The sequence below is a fragment of the Micropterus salmoides genome, unplaced genomic scaffold (assembly GCF_014851395.1).
Source record: "Micropterus salmoides isolate LMB-PRFRI ecotype aquatic unplaced genomic scaffold, ASM1485139v1 Ms_hic_scaffold_10, whole genome shotgun sequence".
Taxonomy (NCBI): domain Eukaryota; kingdom Metazoa; phylum Chordata; class Actinopteri; order Centrarchiformes; family Centrarchidae; genus Micropterus; species Micropterus salmoides.
The window spans coordinates 24438285-24463417 of record NW_024040041.1 but is presented as its reverse complement, the minus strand read 5'-3'; the positions used below and the strand labels follow the sequence as shown (position 1 = coordinate 24463417).

The window sequence follows — 25133 nt, the reverse complement described above, 5'->3', positions numbered from 1 at the left end:
AGTATTGCAGCCCTGCTCTGAGGGAGAAGGTATATTCAGAGCAACAGGGAATACTACGCAAGCTGTCAACAACATCTCAACTGATGTGGCAGCTGACACAGGAACGCAACAAGTCTTCTGATTATCACTAATCTTTTTCTGTGTTATAATCAAATAAAGGTGAATTAAAGGTAGGCTACTCGCAACACCTGGAAATCGAGTTCAACACGTGGTCATTAGATATTAACAAGAAGTGATATGTAGCTTTGCTATAAGAGATACAGTAGATGTCTGTCCTCATACCATCCTGAGTATTAAAATTGATGAGGACATTGCTCATTCAAATACAGCACAACAGCTGATATACCTTGACATGTCATTATTTTGTATGAAACAAGTTGATTTCAAGACAGAACAAAGATGAGAAGAGAGATTAATTTGATATAGCTGAAAAGTAAAAAGGAGAAAAAAGAAGCGTAAATTTTAAATATCTGTATTATCTATGCATTTGTTTTTATTGCCCGTTTGGTGTAAGAAGGGGAAATTGTCTAGATTTACAGACAGAAAACAGATGCCAGGACAGATCGATAAAGAAATAATTAACACCTCTGGGCTCAGCAGGATGGCAGCTCCAGCACTAATCACAGAACAGGCAAGTAGGGAGGAAGTCTGTTGTCTGTCCCCTACTACATATTTTCGTTTTCAAAAACAATTAGTAGCCAATTTAGTCAGGGAGCAGACATCAGAAGCTTGACAGTGAGGTTCCAGCAGTCACCTAGAGAGAAGCAGTGAAGAAAGAAAATAGAGTGTGCTGCTTCAGTGCAGGAATCTGTACAGCAGGTGTAAGCAATGAACCTGGATTGCTGCTGGGCCCAAAGAGGACGGCTTGGGTGGAACTGGTGGCTTCTTGGTCTCTGAGGTCGGACAGCCTGACATCTGTACAGGAGTGCTTTTGGTGGTCGTCTCAGTGTAGAGCCGCTCTGCAGTTGGATGGCCACTGATCTCTATCAAGGTGTTCTCCAGCTCACGGATAGTCTCCTCTAAGCTGTCCAGCCTCCTGTAGGTGCTGCGTCGGATATCTTCTCTTGTTTTCCTCTGGCCCTGGTTTTCTAGACTGTCCATAAAGTGAGATGACCCACTTGACTGAAGAGCACAGTTTACTGAATTCTGCTGTACCCCAGGAATCGTCTTAATTTCAGTGTTGTGCTTAAGTGTCAGCACCCTGTCTCCAGTCTCTATCCCTCTCCTCAGAGCCTCCACTAGAGAGCTCTGCTGGCCCAAGTGGAGGGAGGATTTTATTCTGGGTTTGGGCACTGGCTTGGATGACTCCAAAAGGGAATGTAGCAGCCTGTAGGCCTCCCTGACTGTTTTTTCCTCTCTAAGGAGCACTAGGAGAGGCCTGTCACTCAGCTGGATCTCAGAGACTTCTTTAGTCTGTGGTGAGATGGTCAGAGTCTGCAGAGATTCTCCTGCAATTCTGCTGAGCTCCTGGACCTCAAGGGGAGACACCACCCTCACCTCCAGCTCTGTCACCAGCAGGCCAGCTTCTTGTTTTAATTCCATATCTTCTTTAAAACAACACTGTTCTTGCTCTCGATGAGGAGGGCTTCCATATGAATCCCTTTCTTTTGAAATGTGAGTCTGGTAGACAGTGTAATGACCGGTCCAATCTCGTGATGGAATCTCTTCTAGAGGGTAATTTGCCAAATCTCTGGGAGGATCCTCTGAGGCAGTGGGTGAAGCCGGCAAACACTCTTTCAGCACAATGTGGGGGACATCAGACAAGCGCCTTCCCTAAATGTGTAAAGCACTTGAGGTTTAAATTTCAACATACTGAACTGGTCTTAGCTTTAGCACAATCCAACAACTTGTTGCAGACAACCAACCATATAACTGAAAAAAGGCAACTTTTATCAACTTGTATGTAATGTATGTCTAGATAATTTCCTCTTAGCATAAGTATCAGTATGTAAACATGTTTGGGTTCCTTACTGTTGCATCTGATGTACTGCCTGTGTGGTTTGTCCCATACAGCTCCCTCTCAAGTCTAGAGCAGTCCATTAAGGCACAGCTGGACGGCTGTTTGCACAGTGTTCAGGTTTTTACCGCTGGTCACACGTGTTCTCTCTCTCTCACACTCACTCTCACTCTCTCTCTCTCTCTCACACACACACACACACACACACACACACACACACAACAACATCTACTGTAAAGCTACTGCAGAAAACACACAACTCTCTCCTTACTGAACTGCAGCATTCATACTACACAAAAGGAACCGAATGTGCATATAGGTCTGGGACCAAAGTGTAACACTCACGTACTAAGGATGCGTCCTCCCAAATGAAGAATGATTTAATGTTTAAAAGTATGCTTAAAAAATGACAGCCCAACTCTGCTAAATTAATTAACAACAGGCTTGTGTGAAAATAAGACTTTGCTTTGGTGTATTCTGCATATTTGTGGTTGGGATTCCGTAAACACAGCATGCATACACATGAACATTTGGTGAGCAATATTTTCTGCTAAAGGGAGACTTTTTGTTAATTTCAGCTTGAAGAGATGGCAGGAGTGCATGGGTGGCTGTGGCTGGTTGGTGGTGTCTGTGTGTGATAGAGGGGAGAGGAATAGAGATAGAGCTTTAAGAGGGCAGCAATCCACAGCACTCAGGGTCAGCCAGAGTGTTACCTCAGTGGCTGGGGCCTCAGGGGGCCACAGGTCCAGTCTGCAGGGGGGTACACTTTTCCTGCTGCGAGGGCTAACGGGCAGGGAAAGGGGAGGGGAAAGAGCGAGCCTGAGCGAGGCTCTCTCAAACAGCTGGGGAGGGAAAAAGGGGGTTCAAAAGCTGTCATGAATTGTAGAATAAAAACACAGCAACATCTGAATAATCCAAATCAGCTTTTGTTGATTTTGTGTTCCATCAAATTTCATGGCAAACACAGTCCAAGCAGCTATCAGGGTCCATCTGTCTGGCTGTGATCTGTGAGCCCTGGGTGATGATGTGTGTGACTGAGCAGTATGTGATCTTTGGGCTTCCCCAGTGCCAGGGGCAGGGGGACATATGGCACCTGCTGCTTGAACATGTGGTAATGATGGTGAGCGTGTCTGCTTGTGAGAATGAGTGCGCACAAAAGGCAGTGACAGATTGTGGACGTAGCATAAATACTAAAAAGGGTCCGGTTTTCCTTCTTGTTGAACAAGAGCCTATTGAGGACACAATCAGCGTAATAAACAACCCATATTTTAGTTTACCTCCAATTCGGCAGCAATTTTCTCCTCCTCTCCTTCCTCCTTGTCCCCAGAGGCAAGTGTGGGGGGTGTAGATGCAGGACGAGGGTTTTCAGACACAGCCCTCCTCAGTTTAACATGAGGCTTCTGGCCTTCAGTCTCTTCAGATTCGGACTTCTACGATTGCAACCACAGAAAAGGCTTTTAACATCTCTAAAGGCAATGGGCGAAGCTTGGATAAGCACAAAATGTTTTGATGTTTTGTAAGAATATTCCTTAGGTCTGCAAAACAATAGATTAGCATCGAATACATTCTTTCTATAAAGGCAAACTAGTTTATACACGTACATTCTTGTGTAGGTAACACTGTCTATTGTACAATACTTATTTTTTATGACGCAGTTTACAGACTAAAACTGGATGCTCGTGAATTTTCTCTGTCTTACCTTTATACTTTTTCCAGGAATGAGGGGCTCTCCACTGCGGGTGGTTATGCCTGGAGAAGAAGGGAAACTGCGTCTAGGTGGTGGAGGGGGAGGAGACTTGGAGGGCTTCTCTGTGCGATACCGTGGTACTGTCAGCTCATCTGGAAGAGGAAGTAATTCAGGCATATTGAGAGAGTCAGTAATTTCAGAACAAGCGGTGAGGCATTTATAGGTATTATTTGATGTGTAGTGTGTAAAACCTCTTTTACTGAATGCTAGGTCAAGTGACTTACTGCATTTATAAAACTAACTTTCTTAAAACAAAGTATGTATATATATATATACATACATACACACATATATATATATATATATATACATATATACACACATACATACATACAGGGCTTGTAAAACTGTTTTAAAACAATTGGATTAATTTAAAAATGCATGATGGTTACCCTGAGAAAAAAAAATGGTTTTCTTAGCTCTTGAAAAGTTGATAATTTGAAGAGGCAAGGTTTTTGCTTGACAATGATGCATACTAATGACGCAGACTGGAGCACTGAACTCTCTTACCAGAGCCACGCCTGGATCCTCCCTCTCTTCCAGAAAGCTTGTGCTGGGGCTTGTTGGCGCGGTGCTCTTGGGTACCTGCCCCACATTGGGGGGTCTGGCAGGATGGTGTGTTGGAGGAGGGTTTGATTTGCTTGGCAGCAAAATCCAGGTCTGGAATTGCTTTCATTAACTCAGCCTGAGTCTCCTCCAGCAATCGGTTTATGTCCTGGGCACTGTATTGGGTCAGACTGGCCCGCTTCTCCTCCCAGTCCCGCTCTGCTGCCTGTGAAGGGGAGAGACAGATCTAAACACTTTATAAACACACAACCAGTAGTAGTAGTTCAGAATCAGAAATACTAATAGTAGCTATGAATAGTATGCAGGTTACCTGAAAGCCTGAGTGACCTGAAAAAGGTGAAAAACAGTAGAAATAATTCCTACCAGTCGGACCTCCACGGACAAAGCTTTGTCAGCAGCTGCCCGGCGTTCCAGCTCCTCCAGGGCTTTGCCCTTGTGGGGAACAGGAGGATGATTGTCCTTGTGATGGCCGGACGGGTTCCCGTGGCCACGGCTGAGGCTGGAGTGGGGGCTCCAGTTGGACAGGCTGTTGCCTCCCCCAAGGTCATTGATGGTGAGTGGCGGGCTGGTGGGGATGTCAAAGTCTGAAAACTTTCGCAAATCATTGTGCTTTGCTGAAGGACTAGAGAAGTCCTCCTGCTTCTTCCACACCCCCTCATTCGCTTGTCTGGTAAGAAATGGAGGACGCAGTCATTAATCAGCTCTTTGAAATGTAACACAAACTAAAACATGAATAATCCATGACTTGGAAGTGAAAACAATGCCAAAAACACCCAAAAAGCTTGAAATACTGTGAAGTGTGCAAACTAACTGAATAATTCTCCAAATCTCTTTTACTCATAAAGATGAGAGAAAAAACTAAATTTGATGAGCTCTTTTGATCAGCAAGGTTAATTAAACTATGAAGTGAGGTGCTTTTTGGACACGAGGCTGATTAGGAGATAGATGACAGAATGCTGAAGGGTACATTTTAAAAGTCCACACTCACCATAAAATTCAAATGTCTTTATTCATGTGACTGAAAAGATCAGTGTGTTGCACATAATGCCAAGTGGTCACACTAGCTGCTTGAATGCACCCTTCAGGGCAGCAGATTTTAAATATATTCTTTATTTATATCTCTGCCTCTGCTAATTTAAAGAGCTTTGGCTTAAAACAATAAATGTTAAAATAAAACATTTTATGGCGGAAATCTATGACAGCATATCTAATCAATCTTCCTTGTTCCAAGGCCTGTCTGTTCACCATATTTTATGAAAATCCATAATGTTCTGCTGACATACAATCAAGGAGGGGTGACAACATAATCGCTTTGGCAGAGTTACAAATGCAAAAAGGCTTCCTAGAACTAATTACAAATGGGCAGGGTTTTTGTGTCAGCTAATGTTGGACATATTTCACTGCAAGTGTCACTATGTAAGACAAATGCATTTCCATCAGTATTTTTAGAATTACTTCAAAACATTTCCATCTCCACGTCTATGTAAGGACAGTTTATATGTATTTTCTTTACATTTATCTTATTTAATTCAAAACAAACAGCTTTCTTTAACTGGCTGGTTGCTGCAGAGTAGGTTCATACTTGCGCATGTTGGCGAGGGTGTCAGTTATAGTCTTGCAGCGTTTTAACAGGGCATCAAGCCTGTGTGGCTCTTCTTTCAGGAATTTGACGGCCTCCACCTCCACCCTGAGCACCACCCGCATCTTACTCTGCAGGCCTGGGAACTGATCTGCAGGAGAGAGAAGAAGAGTAACACAGGAAGTCAACCATGTTTCCCCAAACAAATCAATTCTACAAATCAAATGAGACGTTGAAAGCATTTTGTGGTCATCAAACAAAACATTTTTGAACTACTGTAAACGGTCAGGGAGTTTGTTTAACACAATGAGCAATCTGAGACTGATTAAATGTCTGACAGACTGGCTGTGGGTGACTAAAAGATAATCAGTGCCTTGGTGAGTAATTAGTGCATTATGAACTGCCAGATTAAAAGACTGTTTTCTGTATTGTGCCTGTGCACAGAATGTGATATGCGCCACCATGACTCACTTTTCAGTTCTGTGAGTGTTTCTCCCAGTTTTCTCAGAACAGTGGCCTTCTCCTCCAGCTCCTGCACTGTCACCAGCTTGTGGTTGACAGACGACTCCTTCTGGATCTCCTCCACTGACTTCTCCAGGTCGCTGAGATGGAACAGACAGAAGGCTGAACACCAGGGATTCCTCTGCTACACTTACATTTTACACTTACATTTTACATATTTATCTCAGAATTATGGTGTTTGAGTTTTAGTAAAACTTCTGACAATAAACTGCCTCTCAATCAACTGGCATCTAGATCAACTGTTGTGGACAGCTGAACTGGAGGAGTATGGACATGCATTTAAAAGTTTCATGCAACAACTGAGGTAAAAAGAATCAGGATACAGAATCGATACAAATGTGAGGTTTTGTTCCAGCTCTAACCTTGACTGTGAGCCGGTCTGGTCAGACATATAAATCTGTCTTAAGTTATATAATGAATCAAAGCTGCATGTATAATTAACCAAAATAAATTGGCCATTAGCCAGGCTGAACAACACACATTGATTAGCAGAGATCATCTGAGAGTTCAAACAATTAGTCTGCAATCAAACTGCCACAAATCTCAGTGAGATCCAGGAATTATTACCACAATGAACATTTCCACATATGAGGCAGAAGCAAGCTATCTGATGATTACTAAATATAACGGTAGCTCTCTGCTCTGGTTTTGCAGTCACTTCAATTAGTTGCTGGACCGTCTCAAACCTCAGATCTTAATTAGCATCTTGCTCTATGCCGGGCTTAATTACAGTTACAATTTCATCCTATCACTGCGTCACCGAGTGAGTCATCTAATAATTAAACAGATATGAACTGTGTCATGTAAGAAGCAATCATTAAATATGTGATAAAAAAAAACTAATTTTAAACATACATTAATATTACTACTGTAGAAGAATCACAAATGCACACATTTATTACTAATGTTTGGATTATTATTGATTAAAAAATAAAAGATTTAGTGAGAAGTAGGGGGATTTCAACAACGATGTACTGTTCTACAATTACTGTTTGACACTTGCTTAAAACTAAGTCTTTTTGTGTTACTTACTGGAGTTGCTGGATGATGAGCTCCTCCTCATTGAGGTACTTGAGTCTCTCCTCCTCCACCAGGAGGCGCTGTCTCTGTAGAGGGTCCTCCTGCTTCCTCAGGGCATCAGCTACGCGCACGTTCAGCTCCGCTTCTGTCCGCTTCAACAGAGTTCGTACCGAATCCTGGTTCTCCAGCTGCACACACACACACACACACACACACACACACACACACACACACACACACACACACACACACACTCTGTTACAGATAACATGTAATGCTCTTGCTTCAGCAGGGCATAGTGTACCCTCAGTGAGTATTTGGAAATAACAGTGAATCAATGTTAGCCTCGCTTGCCTCAGAATAGCTTGTTGAATATATGAAATCTGTTATCGCAGAAGATTGCAGCTTTTCAAAGCAGACCTCAGTAATTTCCAGCAACTGCATATTTGATTTTCTTGTCCTTGAGAGGGCAGGCTGTGGCCTTTTTGATTTATTTTCAGAAAACTGCCACATGTGACCTGGCTTAGTCTCTTTCTTTTATGTGTGATGCTTGTTTGTTTGTTTTGACTATGCTGTATTTCTGTTTAAATTGTTACTGGTGTGCCGTCTTGGCCAGGTCTCCCTCGGAAAAGAGATTTCAATCTCAAGGGACTTCCTGGTTAAATAACTCTTTACTCTATCCTTGACTGCTTATGTCTTATTCAGTCATTGCTTGTTACTTTTTGGCCTGCTATGCAAAAAGTAGTCCCCTGTGTGTGTGTGTGTGTGTGTGTGTGTACATATAATATTTCCCCTAACACAGAAAGCTGCAATGCCCTGAGGAGAATGAAGGATGTCCATGACAGAAGCACTGAGCGTGAACTCAGCTCCCTCAGTGTTATGAATGGAATATTCTACAGGACTACTCCATGTAATACAACTCCCTGAGACGAAAGCACCTGGTAAGCAAGACAAATTAATTATTGATTAGCCTTATGTTCCAGGGATTGAACCAAAACAACAATATCACTAACATTTAAAAGTACCCAGTATTCTCCATTATACTGCCAGTAATTAATGGCAAACTCAGGAAATATGGCATATATATATGCATATATTCATATGTACAAAAAAACATTTTATTGATTGTTTTTTTATTTTTTTTATCTTGTAGCACTGTGCTCCCTTTCTCACACTTGCCTGTCCCTCCTGCACGCTACCCTTTGTATAATTCATGAGCTTCATCTAAAATTTAAGTTGCTGGCCATTGCCATAGGCAACAAATATGGGTCTAGGTGCGACAGTCACACTTGGTCACACATACAGGTAAACAGCAAACTGTCCTCTCTGGGTACAGCACAGCCTTGGCTGTTTGGCTCTCTGTCTATCGGTCTCTCTTCTTAGCTAGTTCAAGAAGCCCTTGTGACTCAAATAAAAGCACTGCAATGCCTGTCATCTGTCACTCCCATTACTGCTTGTTTCTCTTTTCCCCTGCAAAAGACTTGAATCCTCTCCTCTGCCACCGAATGCATTTAACTTATCATCTCTTCCTAACTCCTCCTATGGTAACAATGGCATCGCCTGCATCAGAGACAGATGAATAAATGAGGACCCCATCTCCACACACTGTTTACCCTTCCTTATGACATTTCATCTGATTCTCCATTCATCATGCCATTCTGGCTCTCTGTGGAATACCACGCAGTGTTAACGGATCTTTTATATTTCACACGTTCTACCTCGTTATTAATCCTCAAAAGCTATTATGCCCTCAGTGTGTCATGCAGTACAGCTATGTGAACCTGCAGGTGTTATTTACTGCAGGTGTTATTTACTGTAGGTACAGTACTGAAGTGAAGATCAAATAAACATCAAAGCCACTGCTCCAGCATTCACGTGTTGAAATAATGTATATAGTATTCTATATCTTAAAAATGGTAGATAATGACGGCATGTAGAAATATTAAAAATATTGGACACTAATCTAGACATTTAATCAACTTTGTGGACCTCTGCACCAAAAGCAAACCACATGTAGAGTGCCGAATGCAATGTCATTAATTCCAAATGACTTGCAGGTCAACAGTGAGATAGAAGAATCACTTTTAGAAGGTCATTCAGACTAATCAAAATGATACCACTTTATTCACTGAAAATGACTGGATTCACCTCACCCTAATGACACAGAAACTCTGGATAATCTACTGAGCAAGCTGTCAACACTTTTTATAGGGACTACTACGCATGGTAGAAAGTAATTAATGACTCACAGTTAACGCTCAGAAGTCTGTGGATTATACAGAATTTGGTCGGGGTAGAGGAAGAAAACTATACAAAGCCTATTAGTTCATAATTCTTATCATTTTCCCTGCTGTTTAATGTTTATAGCTTTATACCCCTGTGGTTTGTGTTATATCACCTGCTGGCTTTATAAACGTCGCTGCAAACGGCAGTCGGCCTTCCATACACCTGCACAATATGACATTCTCCAATCGGAGAATAGTTGTATGGTAACAAAATATGCAGTATGACTGCACACGTTACTAGATCCTTTTTTGCATCAAAGGTGATATCCCTGGTTTAATTTTCTTTTTTAAATTATCCTTTGCAGGCTATTTATAGGTCACATCGGTTATGTTCTGCTGCTCATACTGTAACATTTAAGATTTTAGGTGGAACTGAGTGCTACCCTTTTGACTGTATGAATGTGAAAAGGAAAAAGGTTTTCTTCTCCTCTGGCACAAAGGATCGTGGGATCTGAGAGGAGTAGATTACGTGCTCATGCAGATTATATGCAATTGATATGTAAAGCCATATTGGCTTATCAATGGATGTACTATATACCTGTGTCTTGCGTAGCTGGGTGAGCTGTTTGCGTAGATCGGTGGCATTTTGCTGCAGACCGTGCAGGTGGAGCTGCATCTGCAAATGGCTAACGCTGTTCACCTGGGTTGTGTTAGAAGGTGGCGGCGGCATCAGAGCTAGAGGTGCAGACGGTGTATGAGCTGCCAATCACAGAGCAGGACATGGGGGGTCAGCAGGAGGTCAAATTGGTTAGTTTGCTGGGCTGTGCTCTGGAGATCTAAAGTCAGCCAGCATGACACACAGTATAAACAGTAACACACAAACGCATACACACCCACACCGCATAAAGGTCTAACGAAATGTACATATAAAGGAAATCTGGGCACACACATACACACACACACATAAAACAATTCAGTGTGTGAATGCAAAAAAACCCGCCATATTCACAAAAGTCTAAAAGCCCACTGGGAGAAACGTGAGCTCGTGCTATTAGTAACCGATACGGAAGTGCAATTAGTCTATTCAGAAGTGACACATAGGGGGATAACCATGCTCTTATCTTAACACAGGGCTTTGTGAGTATGGCCAGTGATTCTCACACACACATAAGCCTTACACACACACTCACATACACATTTATAAAGAAGTGCCTAGTCTGTGACAGAACAACCCTCTGAGATTCCCATAGGAAAAAAAAGGAAGCAGAAATTCAGAAAGTACAGACAGGACGAGGGGGATCCGCACTCCGGGAAACCAGCCAGGAGGAAAACGTGAGGATAGACACCGCCAGCTACCCAGCAACACCACACATCCATACAGAGAGCAGAGAGCCAGGAGAGATGTCAGACAGAAGAAAGAAAAAGGGTGATAGAATAGGAGATGGCAACTACCTTTCTGCTTCAGCCGTCCAGCTGGAATATAGAGAGAGTGAGCCAGTTACCGAGAAATTAATGAGGGGGTGATAAGAGAGACAAAGAGGAAGAAGGAATTCTTAAAAGTAAATTTTTTACAGAATGGTGATTCCTGGAGAGCATTTTTATCAACTACAAAAGAGGAAATGACTCCGGTGATGGCTTAGTCTTTTGCCAGTGTGTCAATTTGGGAGGAAGCAACTGTGTCCTTGGTCAGGTCTGGTCACAAAAAAAGGTTTGTTTGTGCCAAAACGGTGTTACAAAATTATGGACGGGAGAAAGAAGGGCAATAAAAAGAGATGAGAGGAATAAAAGAAAAGCAGGAGGATAATGGGTTTTATTCAGAAATGCTTCAGTAAAATGATTTTTGTCAGTACTGTAAAAATTCTACGCTGAAAAATGTTGTTTTGTATGTTCAAGTAACAGGCTGATGTTTTGAGAAATACACTTAAACAAAAAAAATCAATCTCTGTTCACCCAGTACAGAGATAGTGAAAAAATAAATATTCAAATACTTCAAAGCTGTCTGTCTTTTTAACTCATACACTAGGTTTTGTTAACGGTCTTGTATGTTTGTTTGTTTGTTTGACACCTCCAACAGCTCCACGCTGTTAAAAGGTAAAAGATTTTTTGGTTTTAACAGAGCTTCGCCAGCTTCCCCCCCACCTCGTTTCCTGAATTTGTGCCTATTAAGGCGACATTACATTACATTTAGCTGATGCTTTATTTCAAAGTGACTTAGAATAATTGTATCCAATTCCATAAAGCAGATTTGTCCATTTCAAGTACATTCAGAGCAAAACCAAATTCTGACCAGCCATAATGTTTTTAACAGTGCTTTCAAATAGTGATGAGTAATTTAGAATGAAACTCTTCAACTTCAGTAGCTGGAGGAAGACAAAGATAGTGAAAGTGAAACAGGAAAAGAGAAAGAGATGAATGAGGTAGACATCTCGCAGAATTCCTCAATGAGTGTTTAAGAGAGCATTCACACGTAACCTTTTTGGTTGGGTTAAACGAACTCTGGTTTTGATTGTTTCATTTGGGCTGGTCTAAAAGCAAACCGACCAACCACATGATTTCTCATTCGTATTTATGTGATTTTAGTATGATTTCAAAAGCTGGACTACTACAGTATTAAACCCATCTGCTGATTTTAAACAGTTCAGGAAGCAGACTTGTGATAAACAATCCATAATAAGCAATCTAGGTAATACATTTGGTAAATGCATGAATCCAAATCAATCAGACAATCAAAAGCTGTTTAAACTGCTCTCTGTTGTGCTTGTATCCTACTTCACTAGTGAATATAAATATATACATAAGAAGCATTAAAGTGCTGCATGACTTGCTAGCAGTCACCAGAATTAGATTTCTCCAGATGTGTCCTGATGATGTGCTGGTGAAGCAGGATGACTGTCACCAAAACTGTCCCATCAATGAGTTACCTGTTAGGCTGTATGACTACATATTCACAGCTCTTGTTGTTACTTAAGTCAAGGTGAGCACAAACTGGACCAGAACTAAAAGGCAACAAGGTTTTTTCCCCCCTGATTCGGACAAGATGCCCAAATCCACAACTCTAACCAAGACTGCAGCTTCCTGGACTGATAACATGCTGTCTTCCCTCCAATTGTGAGAGCATTGTCAAATTTAGAAAAATGTGTCATAAACCACAAGGTCACTATCATAGCATTGTTTTTGTCCATTATCCTCTACAAATTCCAGTAAAATTGTTTTCAAGAAAATTAAACTGTAAAATAATTTTTAAACAGCGCACTGAGTAACTGTTCATGGGTCTCGATTAAGCTGATGTACTCACTTCCAGTGGCGGAGCCGTCGCTGTTGGTTTCGGTCTTCTCGCTGGAAGAGAAAGGTAATGGCCGTGAGAACTCCGTCCCTTGGTCCGGAGGGCAGCCCGCCATCATGCAGAGACGCAGCAGGCCGCATCTGAGGATCAACGGCCACAGGGCAAGGCAATTACAGTGCTAACGCTAACAGCACTACTGCTGGACACTATCTGACTGATTACATTAACAAGTTATCTTCTTGTTAATGAGCCCCTATTGTGTTCATGAGGGTGAAATGCCATGATAACAATGTTAAATGTAAATGAGGAATTTTAAAAAGGTACCTTAAACATCTCGTGTATCAACACATAAATCAATAGCATTGTGCCCTACAGCTAATGTTTAGTGCTCTGTACTTGTGCTGTGCTCGCACAAAGTAATGTACCACTTCACTGCTATGGAGCTGATAATGGCTCTGATAATAACCTGCTGCTTTTCATGTCGATAATGCTGCCTATGTGTCTGAGCTGAAGCTGTATCTGTGAGTTTTAGTGGGTTTATGTGGTATAATGGAGAGCCTTACGTGCTGTCACTGTCTGGTGCTCTGGTCAGCACACTCTGGACCAAGCCAGTAAGGCTGGCTATCTGCTTCTCCATTGCCTCCATACGCTCCAGACGATGATCCCTGCAAAATGTAATGCCACAGAGGTATCGCCAAACACTGATTACATGGAATAAAAAATGCATAAATGTACACAATGCTGTAGAGTAAGCAGTAAAGCTTCAAAAGTGCCTGTAAAACTAACCTTAACCCTAAGAAAAATAGATAACCTAAGAAAAATGCTTTTGTCTTCTTTAAATAATACAACATACTTTAATGAAATTCACCACACAGAGTCCTACTGACCTGCTGCTGTCACAGTCTTGTCCAGACATTGAGGAACCAAAACCAGGCGTGGCCCTGCCACCATCCCCAGGCCCAGCTGTCAGACACAGAGGCTCTGAACTGGAGCTGGGCCTTGACTTTGGGCTCTCCACAAATACAGAGGAGGAAGCTGAGTCCTTGCGGAAAGTCTGCCTGACAGGTGAGGCTCTGCTGGGTGAGCTGGAATACGAGTCCCTGTCCCTGAGCTGCATGTCAGGGATTTTCTGCGGGGATGAGGACGGCATGCGAAAACCCATGCCCAGCGTGGCTGAGGAGTATGTGTCAGCATAGAGCGAACCTCCAGGCTTGTAGAGGGAGTCCTCCAAGTCCCCCTGAAGAGCAGCGGCTGAGTAGGTGCTAAGTGAGCGCACAGAGCCACGACGGTACAGGCCACTGGAAACAGGGAAGCTAAAGGGGTCTCCGATGGCAGCTAATGACTGGGTGGAGGCGATGCTGAGGCGACCCTCGTGCATCAGGCTGTAGGGATCTGCGTACAGCGATTCGTTCTTCATCAGGGCCATGTTTTTTGCAGAAACTTCTTCGTCAGGCTTAACATCGCGACGCTCCAGGATGGCGCTGGGTGAGGGAGACAGGCCTGCATTGGCACCGTGGCCAGCTGAGGGATGGTGGGCATGTCGGGGCTGTTCATGCTGGGGATGGGACCCAGCAAAAGAAGGAGGACGGCCCCCACTGTAGGAGAGGCGTGAGCGGGATGGAGAGCCAGAGGACGCTGAGGCCGTAGAGGATGGGAGGGTGTTGAGGCGGCGAGTTGGGGAGGAGTCACGAGAGGAGTACACCATCTCCCTCTGAAATGAAGGAGAAGGGATGAAGGTTACCATGGAGACCTACGGTTGAGAGCACTGCCTTTCCCATGTGTCAGTTTGACATGAAGACCACTAAGATCTGACTGACACCAGACAGGCCGTCACAGATGATGATTAATTTCTCAAAAGACCAATTATTCTTCCAATTGCAGAATTGAGTCTCTAAAAATGTTCTTTGTTGCGGATTGTTGGTTTTTTAATTAGGCCAGTGACAAAATGAAAGAAAAAGGCCAAATTGGAAGAGAGGTCACACTTCTGTACTGAACTCCCTTTCCACAAGTTATTGCCTTTTCGTTACATTACTACAAGCGGGTATTCAATACAAGCAAACCTGAACCTACAATATGTTTTTATTCTATTTAGTAGAGTGGTGACAGAATGCAGGAGACAAAGCTACTCATTCGTAGTGAGGATTGATTATCTCAATGGCCAACATTTTCCACACGGTTTTGACTACCTGCCTTTCTTTGTAGAGCATTATAACGTCTACGTCTAACATGCCTCAATGCTTTTTTTCAACCCACCTCTGCCTCGGTTTTACTCCTGTTGTGATTTCATTTCCACAGCTTTCAAAAACCAAATACTCTGTTTTCCCTTGTCACATAACTACTTTCGTTGGTTAACTCATCCCTGTTTTTCTTCTTTTCATTTGCTTCTCAGCATCCTAGCTAACCTCATCATGCGGCACAATGTTATAAACAGAAAATACTGGAGCGTGACAAAGGAATTTGTGCTGCTGAGCATTTATGCCCACGGGCAAATTCATATACATACTGTATATTCACACAGCTATATATGGTGATTTGGTTTGCACAAACTGTATAGACAAAAGATAAATAAGCAACAAAACAGACACAGCATAAGCCTCAAGTTGCTCCACAAGACAGCAACAGACACAGAACATGCACAGGAGCAAATTAATGGCAAAATGCTTGTTAAGATGCAGCCTGCTTTAAAAAAACATGGACTGTGCATCTGACATTTACTGTGAAAGATGATGGGTACCATTTGATGATTCGGCCAGTAAAAGTGTTGCTGCAAATCATGCCTTGAAGATTTCCTAGTATCAATCACCCTCAGTTTGAGGGTGCATTAAAATGTATATGTGCAGTTTATAGGTGCTGGTCAGCTGTGTCTTCACTGCTTTGTCCTTTTCTGTTTCTTGTATACCCAGGCACAAACATGCACATAAACAAACATACATGCACACACAATATACAAAGGCATAACCGTCATGCCTGTTTGCATGGTTAATAGCAGTTGTATTCTCAGTATTGTGTGAATAATGCAGATGGTAAGCAGGGTTTTGTATAAAATAACGTAAAAAACCGTTTCCCCCTGGTTTCCTTGATCTTCACTGAAGCAGAAATAGCTTCAGATGTTAAAATATGCTCATTTCACAGAGGAACATTGTTCTCTGGTGTCTGCACAGCAACAGATGGCCTACTTGAAGATAAGAAAATACATCTCCAGGAGGAATACCTGTTAAATTACTAACCCACATACACTGCAACAGCCTGTCAAAGTTACCATAAAAATAAAAAAACACTATTTGCTAAAGGAGCACACAGCTCCGCTTTACGCAGAGTCACAGAATAGTAGTGGATGTCCCTAACGGCTCAGTTGTCAGACATCAGACTAGCAGGAGATCAGACAGCAAGAGTTTGCCCTCTTTACCTCCCCACTCCCCCAGCTCCCTTCTACTCACCCTCAGGTCTCCGTTAGCCAGGTGTGCAGCAGCAGGGTAGGAAGCATAAATGGGCTCTTTGCGGAAAATCTTGATGATGCTGCGGTCCTGGATGTCCCGGACGTCTTCCAGCTCATAGAAGACATTGCGGGCCTCATCCTTGATCAAGATGGCCGTGTTGGGGGACTTCAGCATACCTGCTGTCAACTTCTGAGGGAACATGTGCACGATGAGAGCGTGAAGTGTGTCAATGCTGCTCAGCTCATGGGTGATGTGCACCCGACGTGTCTCATCTCCGTACTGCAGGAACAGCACGCCTAAAATAGAGTGATATGGGAGAGACGGTTGAGTCAGAGGGCGACAGCTTTAGTGGATGGAAAGAATAACTAGAAAAGCAATTCTGTCAAAAGTTTGAAAGATATAGTGTCAAATGTAGTGTCAGATACAGTCAATTAAGATCAAAATCTTCTGTCCTTTTGGTATATGAGAATGTGAATTTTAACATCAGATATAAGGGTGAATAAGCACTGAAAGAGTAAACACCAGTAATTCTTTCTGAATGTGAGGACAGGACTGTGGTGGCTGTGTGAGTATTTGCAGCTAAGGTGCAAATACGCATGTCTAAGGAGGGTTGAATTTTTATCACTACTAAAAAAAAAAGTAACTTCCTAGCAATAACATATATGATTACCCAAATATATCCTCACTTCATGGAAACTTTGTCAGATGCTGCAACCCTTGATTTTATAGGTAAAGATGAGTCTGATGCCTGACTAACCTGAATATTCATCTTCATACACCGTGGGACAAACAAAAAGAACAAACAAAGCAAAGAAAGACCAGTGATTAAAATTCAAGCAAAATAAGTGAGATACTGCAGACGAGTTGGGGAGAGAAGAAAACAAGGAAAGTGGTTAGTAAAGAGACATGGAGAGGAGAGACTGGCAGCTTCGCTGTTCTACTTCTGTCTGAACTCATCAGTCACTGCCACTTTAGTTTACCGCCACTTTTTTTTGTATCTCACTGTATCCGAAGTAACACCACACCTTGGTCTTTATGAGTCTGGATCAGCTTCACACTAACTCTCTCTACACTCCCTGCAAAAACATACACTTAGTGCTGTATGTAACACAGTTTTACAGACACCAAAATAGCTTCCTAAACTAAATAGTATGCTTTAATAATTCTACACTTAATGAAGTATACTTTCAAGCTCCTAGTAACCTGCATTTCATGAAACAAAGTTTGCTCACACATTCTGAGTGAATATATTAGGAACATATTGTGTTTCTTGAAAAAACATAATAAACTTGTTATAAATTATCTAGCCATTTCAAAAAGTTCTCTTTAAGCAGAGCAATTAGACTAAACTAAAACTGTTAAGCTAAATTAGGTGAGAGTGTAACACTTCCTCCCATTCTCTGTAAGCACAGCGATTCAAATCACCAGTTACATGAGGTAAACAGACAGCTGCAAATCTGCCTTGAGTCCGACCAGCATGTTGTGACAGAGCCTGCCAGCAGTGCTTCAAATGTTAACCTGGAGATCGTAGCTTATTCTGGCTGGCAGAGCGGGACAGCGGCAGGCTCTGGCGAAATCGGTTCATCCGGTTAAACCCAAGGGGGATGTCGGCTTCTGACATGGTCTCCAAGGATTCAGCGGAGGCAAAGGACAGCTTTGCGGCCTGGTCGGCAAGCCCAGACTGGGTAGACTGGGAATGCCGTGGGCTGCGACTCTGCAGTAGGAGAGGACACATGGAGAAAGACACACAATCATTTACTAAGAGGTGAAATCAAAGCGGAGAGAATGGATTGGATGGGGCAGATGGAGTAAGACTAACCGGAAAAGAGACAGTGAGCAGACAATGAGACATCACACAATGAACCACATAACAAGATTAACAAGACCTTGACAATGGTTTAGCTACCAGCCATTCACTAAGAATTTACTAGCGTCACGGTATCGGACATCATTTGAATGCTGCAGCAGAAAAACATAATATAGTTGTTCTCAGATGGTACAGCACTCCAGGGTATCCGCCTTAATGAATGGCCTACGGTGGGTAAGGAGCAAAATGAAGCCAGAAATTGTGCTCCAGCTTAGTGTAAGTTGTGTCATGTTTGTTCAACTCTGCACACCTCCCACACGGCATCATCCAAACTCTCGTCCCTGTGCCGCTATGAACTATAAACGAGTGCTTGTGGGATGGGAGGAGAAGCTCATGCAAATCCTGGGCTGTCACTGTGGGTTTATCCTGCCGGCCTATGCCCAAGCGTCTCTCACTGAAAGACTGTTAGTGCAGCTGGGGCTGAGCTCACTGAACTGGCTCCCTGATCCCCCACCGCTGTAGCGTCTCCTCCAGCTTAGAGGCTGCTGTAATGAGCTCCCAGAATGCTGTCTGCTGATTGTTTGGATGGCAGAGGCAGGCACATCCTTAGCCACAGCACCGTAGCTGTGCCTGTCTCCTCCTCCTTGCACCATGAACACAACAGTTGTTCACCCCTTTCCAAGGATTTCCTCCTCTCGCTTCTCTGCCTGAGCCAAACTGCAGCATGGATCTACTGTGGCTTTCGTTAATCTAGTATTTAATTAATGTGAGAGTCTGACAGAAGCTACACAGAGGGCCATCTCTGCGCTCATTGACTCTCAGCAGAACTACACAGAACAGACTGATACATCCATTTATGATCGTGTTAATTGGGCAATAAGACAAGGGGTCATACTACACAGTAAACTAGGGCTGCAACTAGAGATTACATTCATACAGATTTCAATTAATTTATTAATTGTTTAGTCCATAAAATGTTAAATAAATTGTAAAATAAATCCCATCTCAAGCCAAACAGGCATCTTCAAATTACGTGTTTTGTCTGACCAACTGTCCAATATCCAAAGTTATTTAGCTTCCAATGATATAAAATCAGAAAAAAGTGTGTCATATTGGATAAACTGAAACTAGCAAATGATTTTTAGTTCTAGCCATGCAAAAGGCCTGGGATGGGAATGCCACTTTGGTCCAGACTCAAATATAACAACTTTTGTAAAGACATTTATTCCCATCAGCCTCAGCCTTACTTTGTGTTTCATGCTAATTAAGAAATATTAGCATGTAGAGCCTCAAAGAGCCACTAGGGGGGCTTTATAGACAAAGTCTTGCTTGATAACTGGGATAACAACACTGTATATAAAGTTGGACAACATGGCAGCTCCCCAAAAGTGAAGCCAAGGCTACAGTAAAGGAAACAAAAAAAAAATCTAAAAGCAGGTCAAATCTATTATCGCAAAGATGTTTTTTTTATTTTAGATAGCTAATGTTTGTTCAACTGTTTTCTTATAATTTAAACTTTAATTAGTTATTTGATGCTATAAAATTATGTGATTCAGTCTGCTGGGTGTACGGGCTGGACCTTAATACCGCAGCTCACTACTGCACAGACTCAGGCACCAAATTATGTCACCAGCTCAACATGGCAGTGCCCATATCTGGGACGCAATAATTTTTTCCCTGGGATGGAGAAGGCATGGCCTCTGCCTGCGACTGACTAGTATTCGTTGCCTTTGTTAGTTGGGTAGGATAGGTTTAGGCAAGAGGAATGTGACTGGTTAAGGTTAGGGTAAGAATATCAGAGTGGGCCAATCAGAGGCAGAGTAGGGTGGGTCATGCCTTTGTCATGCTAGGAAAAAGAAACTTTGACACTTTGCTGGTTTTCTCTGATTTATATAATTAAACTAAATAACTGGATAATGGACTGTTAAACAAAACAAGCAAGTTAAATGACTGCTGATTAAACTTTGGTCAGTCAATTAACTGACAAATATTTGCTACACTACAGTAATCTAAACTAAATGGGCCCTAGCGACATGTAACTACTACTATCACTGGTGAATTGCTCTTTCAATTACCTGCTTTGCTATCACGTGTGTGTTTACAAGGCAAATTAGAAACCCCCATCAGGACTGAGAAGCGGAACAATCCTTTTTATAATGTACCCTCCTTCTGTCACTATCATACATAATTCAGTCACACACACCCACACACACACAGAATAATAGTGGGGGTGTTCAGTGATAGTGTTGGCAGACAGTGTCTGAGCACGCAGAGGGACGGTGATGCTGACAGATAACCCCCACCATGTTTTCTAATAGGGTCATTTATCTAAACTGTGACCACACTGAACAACAACACAGCCAACAGCACCACAGAGGAGTGGCACGTACTGCAGTGTGTCATATTCTGGCCAGCTACAGACAGATACAAAACATTAGGGGTTAGATACAGTACTTTACATCAGGTATATTTAAAGTTGGGGTTCATTCACATTGTCTCAATCGAGTACTGAATCTTCTTAATGAATTAGTTCCTTTTTGAATCCATTCTTTTGTAAACTAGACCACGTAACTCCAGTCCTCCGAAACCTTCTCTGTCTACCTGTATTTTTTTGGGATACAATTCAAAACACTCTTCTTGGTTTACAAAGTACTTGCTGGTCCGGCTCTGCAGTACATTTCAGACATGCTGTCAGTTTACAATACCAGCAGATCTTTCCTGTCCCAAGATGGAAATCTCCTCCATGTGCCTAGGGCATTTTCAAAGTACAGGTTGATCTTAGACTTGCTCCAACACTGTGTTTCTTTAGAACCAAACTAATGACCTGGATCCAGCTGCCTGACCCAGTCGGACACTATAACTCAGTGACACCCATAAATAGATCTGGCATGTCTAAAACATGTCAAAGAAGATTTTTTATGGACTATGTGTTCATTTCTACTCCAAAGCTGAGAGAGAAACACAGAGCAACCATCTTGAATCATTCTACTATTGTATGTGAGTATTTTATTTCAAGTCTCTCAACAACTAATGAACGCGCTGCTGAACAAGACAATGAAACCCCAATGTTCTTAGTCAGCTTGCCTTGTTACAACAGGCTCCAAACATTGACTTCCATATTGCCGTTTTTTGTGATACGACAACTGAAAATCTATCTCTGCAATAATTTTGCATTGTAAATATTATATGTGAACACACCATCTGGTCATGCATCTGGTCCTGCTAGACATGCCAGTGTTATACACAATACTGTTCACAGCTGCCTTTGAGGGAAACTGGTTCTACCTCCTTCTCATTTTCCTCTACACCTGCCTCCTGCCCTCCCTCCATCCAGACTTTTTCAACAGCACTCAATTACTGTCGAGAACTCTACACTGTTATAAGGGCACGGCGGAAGAGAGGAACAAGTAAGGAACAGGATGATCTTACACAGAACAGAAGCGAATGGAGTGGAAAGCGGGACACAGACCTTAGGCTATAAACCGCATTAAATTCAATGCAACCACCCACCATGTTGTCTCTTGTTTCGTGTGCTTGTATACACAGACATGAACACATTCACGCACACACAGTTTTAAGGTCAAGAGATGGTAGCCTTGGTATATGGCTTTTTATGTTTGGGAGAGAACATCTCATCAAACTACATCTGACACTTCAATGTTGTCTGGAAACCTCTTAACCTTGTAGAATGGGTCACAGAGACTTCAATATTAAAGTCAATGTAAACACTGATTTGCAGTTCACCCACAGAATGTTTTGGTGAAAGATGCAAAGAGATAAAAATATCTATACATACTGTAATGACACAGTGTGGATGCTTCTTGGCCAATTACATGGAAAAGTATCAGTAAACTATTTAGAAAAGATATTATGTCATGTTCTAAGAACATGTCCCTAAATTGGTTACGCCAACTAAGTTTACAATCGGGCTGGATATCTGTCAGATGATTTGTCATTTAATGTGCTGTTTGGGGCGGGGTCACAAGGTCTGAATCATCAACGATATGGCTCTCGGAGGGATTTCTGTTATGTCAAAATTTTTGGTTGGCTGTTTGAGCAGTTCCATGGTCCGATTTCCCACACGGCTGCTGACAAAAGATCTGTTATAAACTATAATGAATTTGTTTTAATATTAATTAATATTATTATTTAAGACTGCTGTGATACATTACATATTGTCTGCTTCATCAGCCATCTGCGGCTTCAGATTTTTCCGTCTTACTTTTCCTTCATAGTAGACTTGCACAAAGAAATGGTTAGATAGTTGAGGTCGTGGTTGTTGTTGTTTAAGTTCAGTACAAGCAACCGGGTTGCAGCCGTTCCATTGATTCATACAGTGTGAGCACAAAAGTCGCAGTTCAGATTTAAATAAGCAGTGTTAAAAAGGTAAAACAAATTTAAGGTGCAAAATTTCAACAGATTATATGACAGTCTTGCACATGCAACAAGCAGAAGAGCAAATATGGATGATTTAGACAGCCAAAAAATCATACTAGCAAGACTGTAATTGTCTAGGTTGTGGTTTGGTAATTGGATGGTTTAATCCAGAGGTAAGCTGATTGCACATTTGCTTCAGCTAGAATCTTTTTGCTAGGATGTTTGATGTTTTCCCTGAATGTGCTAATTTCCCTGTTAAACTGACATGATATTCTACTGAACTTGAGCAAAAAGAGGATATAGGTAATCCAGAAATTTCACAGATAGCTTAATATGTGTGATCAGACAGCGAAGTGTTTGGCTCCTGGATATTACTTGAGAGACAGGTGTTAAATGGTTAATATCACAACCTTAACCATATCCATTATTTTATCCTCTAACTTTTTCTTGTTTCTCCTTCTAATGATAGCTTTCTCTTATTCAAAAGATTTGCCTCCAGTTGTCTTCCTTCTTTTCTTTACTTTTTATCCCCTGTGACTCTTTTATCATCTCCCACCACTCCCAAAGCTCCCTTTTGATTCTTGCTGAGCTGCTTTTAGGGCTGAAACGATTCATCTTTTAAATCGATTAATTCAATTACAAAAAAGCATTGACGCAAATAATTATATAGCACACTGTTTCGCACATTCGACATTTATTACTGCCACACTTCGCCCACGACGTGATTACGAAGTGGTGAGAGAAAATAGCAAGGGACGAAGAAGAAAGTGTCCAAAATATGGGATTATTTCACGTTAAAAGAAGACAACAACTTTGTAATGTTACAGTCCGTCCATCAAAACTTATGTGGCCTACCTCAACAGCACGATGACATCTGATTAGAAAGCACCCGGTCTATCATCAAGTCCACACAGCAGACCACAGACAAGGTAACAGTAACAGCAACTTTAGCATTTAACTGAAATCATGATTGATTGATGAGTTCAAGGCTAGCCAAAGTAAGCCGCAATCCTCAGCTGTAAATGTATACATGTGCGTTTGTTGTTTTCCAACTGGTTGGGCCATGAGTTTGGATTGTAACGTCACAATCATGAGTTTGGGGCACCGCCGCCAAGCAAAAGTACTTCTTAAACAATGCATCGATGAAATAATCTGTAAGCTCGAGTCCTAAAATCATCGTTAGCTGCAGCCCTAGCTGCTTTACGTCAACATATCTGCCTCCACATTCGTCTCTCGTGGCAGAGGCCAAAGCCATATCCAGGTGTCATGCTTGTGCTGCTGCTGTCTAAATTTGAGGATTTTGAGGCTGCATTGTCTCCCTTTACCCATAATGTGGCCCTTTCTCCACACAAACAAAGAACACAGCTCTCACTTTTAGAAAATGGAGAGAGAAAACAGGTCCAAAAATCAACCCATCTCTCACATCTGTTTGTGACCACCTTGTCTACTTGCTCTTCGCCCACTATCATTATGTCTCTCCATCTTTTTCAACTCTCTGGCCCATCTTCTGCCAGGACACACAATCTCCAACCCCAAAACACCCCTAGAGTCCTGTCTCTTTATAATACCGGGAGTCATCAATGCATGGAACAAATTGCTTTACCAAATTGCTGTGAATTTTGCTTCTGTGCAATTGGTTTGTTCAGAAGGAGAGGGAGCAAAATGGCGTTCTCTTCCAGAGGGGAGATGATGGCTGAGATTGCTGGTAGTGATTCTTTTGTTTCTGATAGAGAAAAAGTAGCCTGAAAACATGGCGAGAAGCTACATGTTCTAGACAATTTCTTTTTAGATACAAATTTAACTGTGTCCCATGTCCAACACCTGTAACTGTTGGAAGGCTTGTGTATTTAATATACTATTATCTGATAAGATCTTTAATATTCATATTTATTTCGACAGGTAAAACAAAATTGTGTTGTATAATCCGGATAGCAGTTTAATTTACTGTTTATTTTCAGGCAGGAGAATCCAGGGAGAGAGTCAAGCTCAGATCAGCGCTAGTGGGGATGAGGGGCTTTCAGAAGCTTTAGTGCAAAATGAAGAAAACGGAGAAGGATGAGTTGTCAACATAAAATGTGTCAACAACAGAGGTTGTGTTGAAAGCAAATAGCTTTAGATCTGTTGCAGAATGGACCATTTTGGTTGTTTCATTCTACATTTTAATACCGCTGCTGCACCTTGTGGGGACAATAATTAAATTCTAACTGTCTCTGTTCAGTGATTAAACTTGGTTTTGGCTGCCGCAAAGCAACATCAAGCAATTCTCTCACACTCTCAACAGAGCAGCAACTTACTGTACTAAGAAGTGCAAGTCACCAAAAATAAGAAATATACATTTTTTGAGTTGCAACAGTTAGTTGATTAATTGGTCGGAAGAATCAGATTTACTATTTTGATAATAAAATAGCTGTTTCAGTCAACTTTGACACAAAACCTACAATAATTTTCTGGTTGCATCTTTTATAGTGTGAATATTTTCTGCTTTGTTGATCTGTTTAACATTTTTGGAATTTGGACAAAGCAACACATCAGAACAAGCCAACTTGCCTCTCAGAAATGATTGTGATTATTACGAGTTTTCAATATTTTTTTAAAAATGTTTTCAGAATTGT

General features: G+C 41.9%; 1 protein-coding gene across 2 annotated transcripts in view; it reads right to left on the bottom strand.

Moving 5' to 3' along the window:
* The window catches only part of si:ch211-278a6.1 (SRC kinase signaling inhibitor 1), a 52843-nt gene that overhangs the window by 13493 nt on the left and 14217 nt on the right, over positions 1-25133 (bottom strand). Inside the window, exons 7-23 of one of the 2 annotated variants that reach the window (XM_038703946.1) lie at positions 17856-18051; positions 17095-17106; positions 16338-16633; positions 13788-14611; positions 13464-13565; positions 12913-13040; positions 11070-11090; positions 10216-10376; positions 7405-7580; positions 6322-6452; positions 5854-6001; positions 4635-4938; positions 4215-4476; positions 3657-3796; positions 3235-3387; positions 2671-2799; positions 835-1773 (exon numbers count right to left, since the gene is read on the bottom strand). In XM_038703946.1, the coding sequence (XP_038559874.1) occupies positions 835-1773; positions 2671-2799; positions 3235-3387; positions 3657-3796; positions 4215-4476; positions 4635-4938; positions 5854-6001; positions 6322-6452; positions 7405-7580; positions 10216-10376; positions 11070-11090; positions 12913-13040; positions 13464-13565; positions 13788-14611; positions 16338-16633; positions 17095-17106; positions 17856-18051 (4122 nt within the window). The remainder of the gene's footprint in view (positions 1-834; positions 1774-2670; positions 2800-3234; positions 3388-3656; positions 3797-4214; positions 4477-4634; positions 4939-5853; positions 6002-6321; positions 6453-7404; positions 7581-10215; positions 10377-11069; positions 11091-12912; positions 13041-13463; positions 13566-13787; positions 14612-16337; positions 16634-17094; positions 17107-17855; positions 18052-25133) is intronic. The other variant, XM_038703955.1, reaches the window with a different exon arrangement.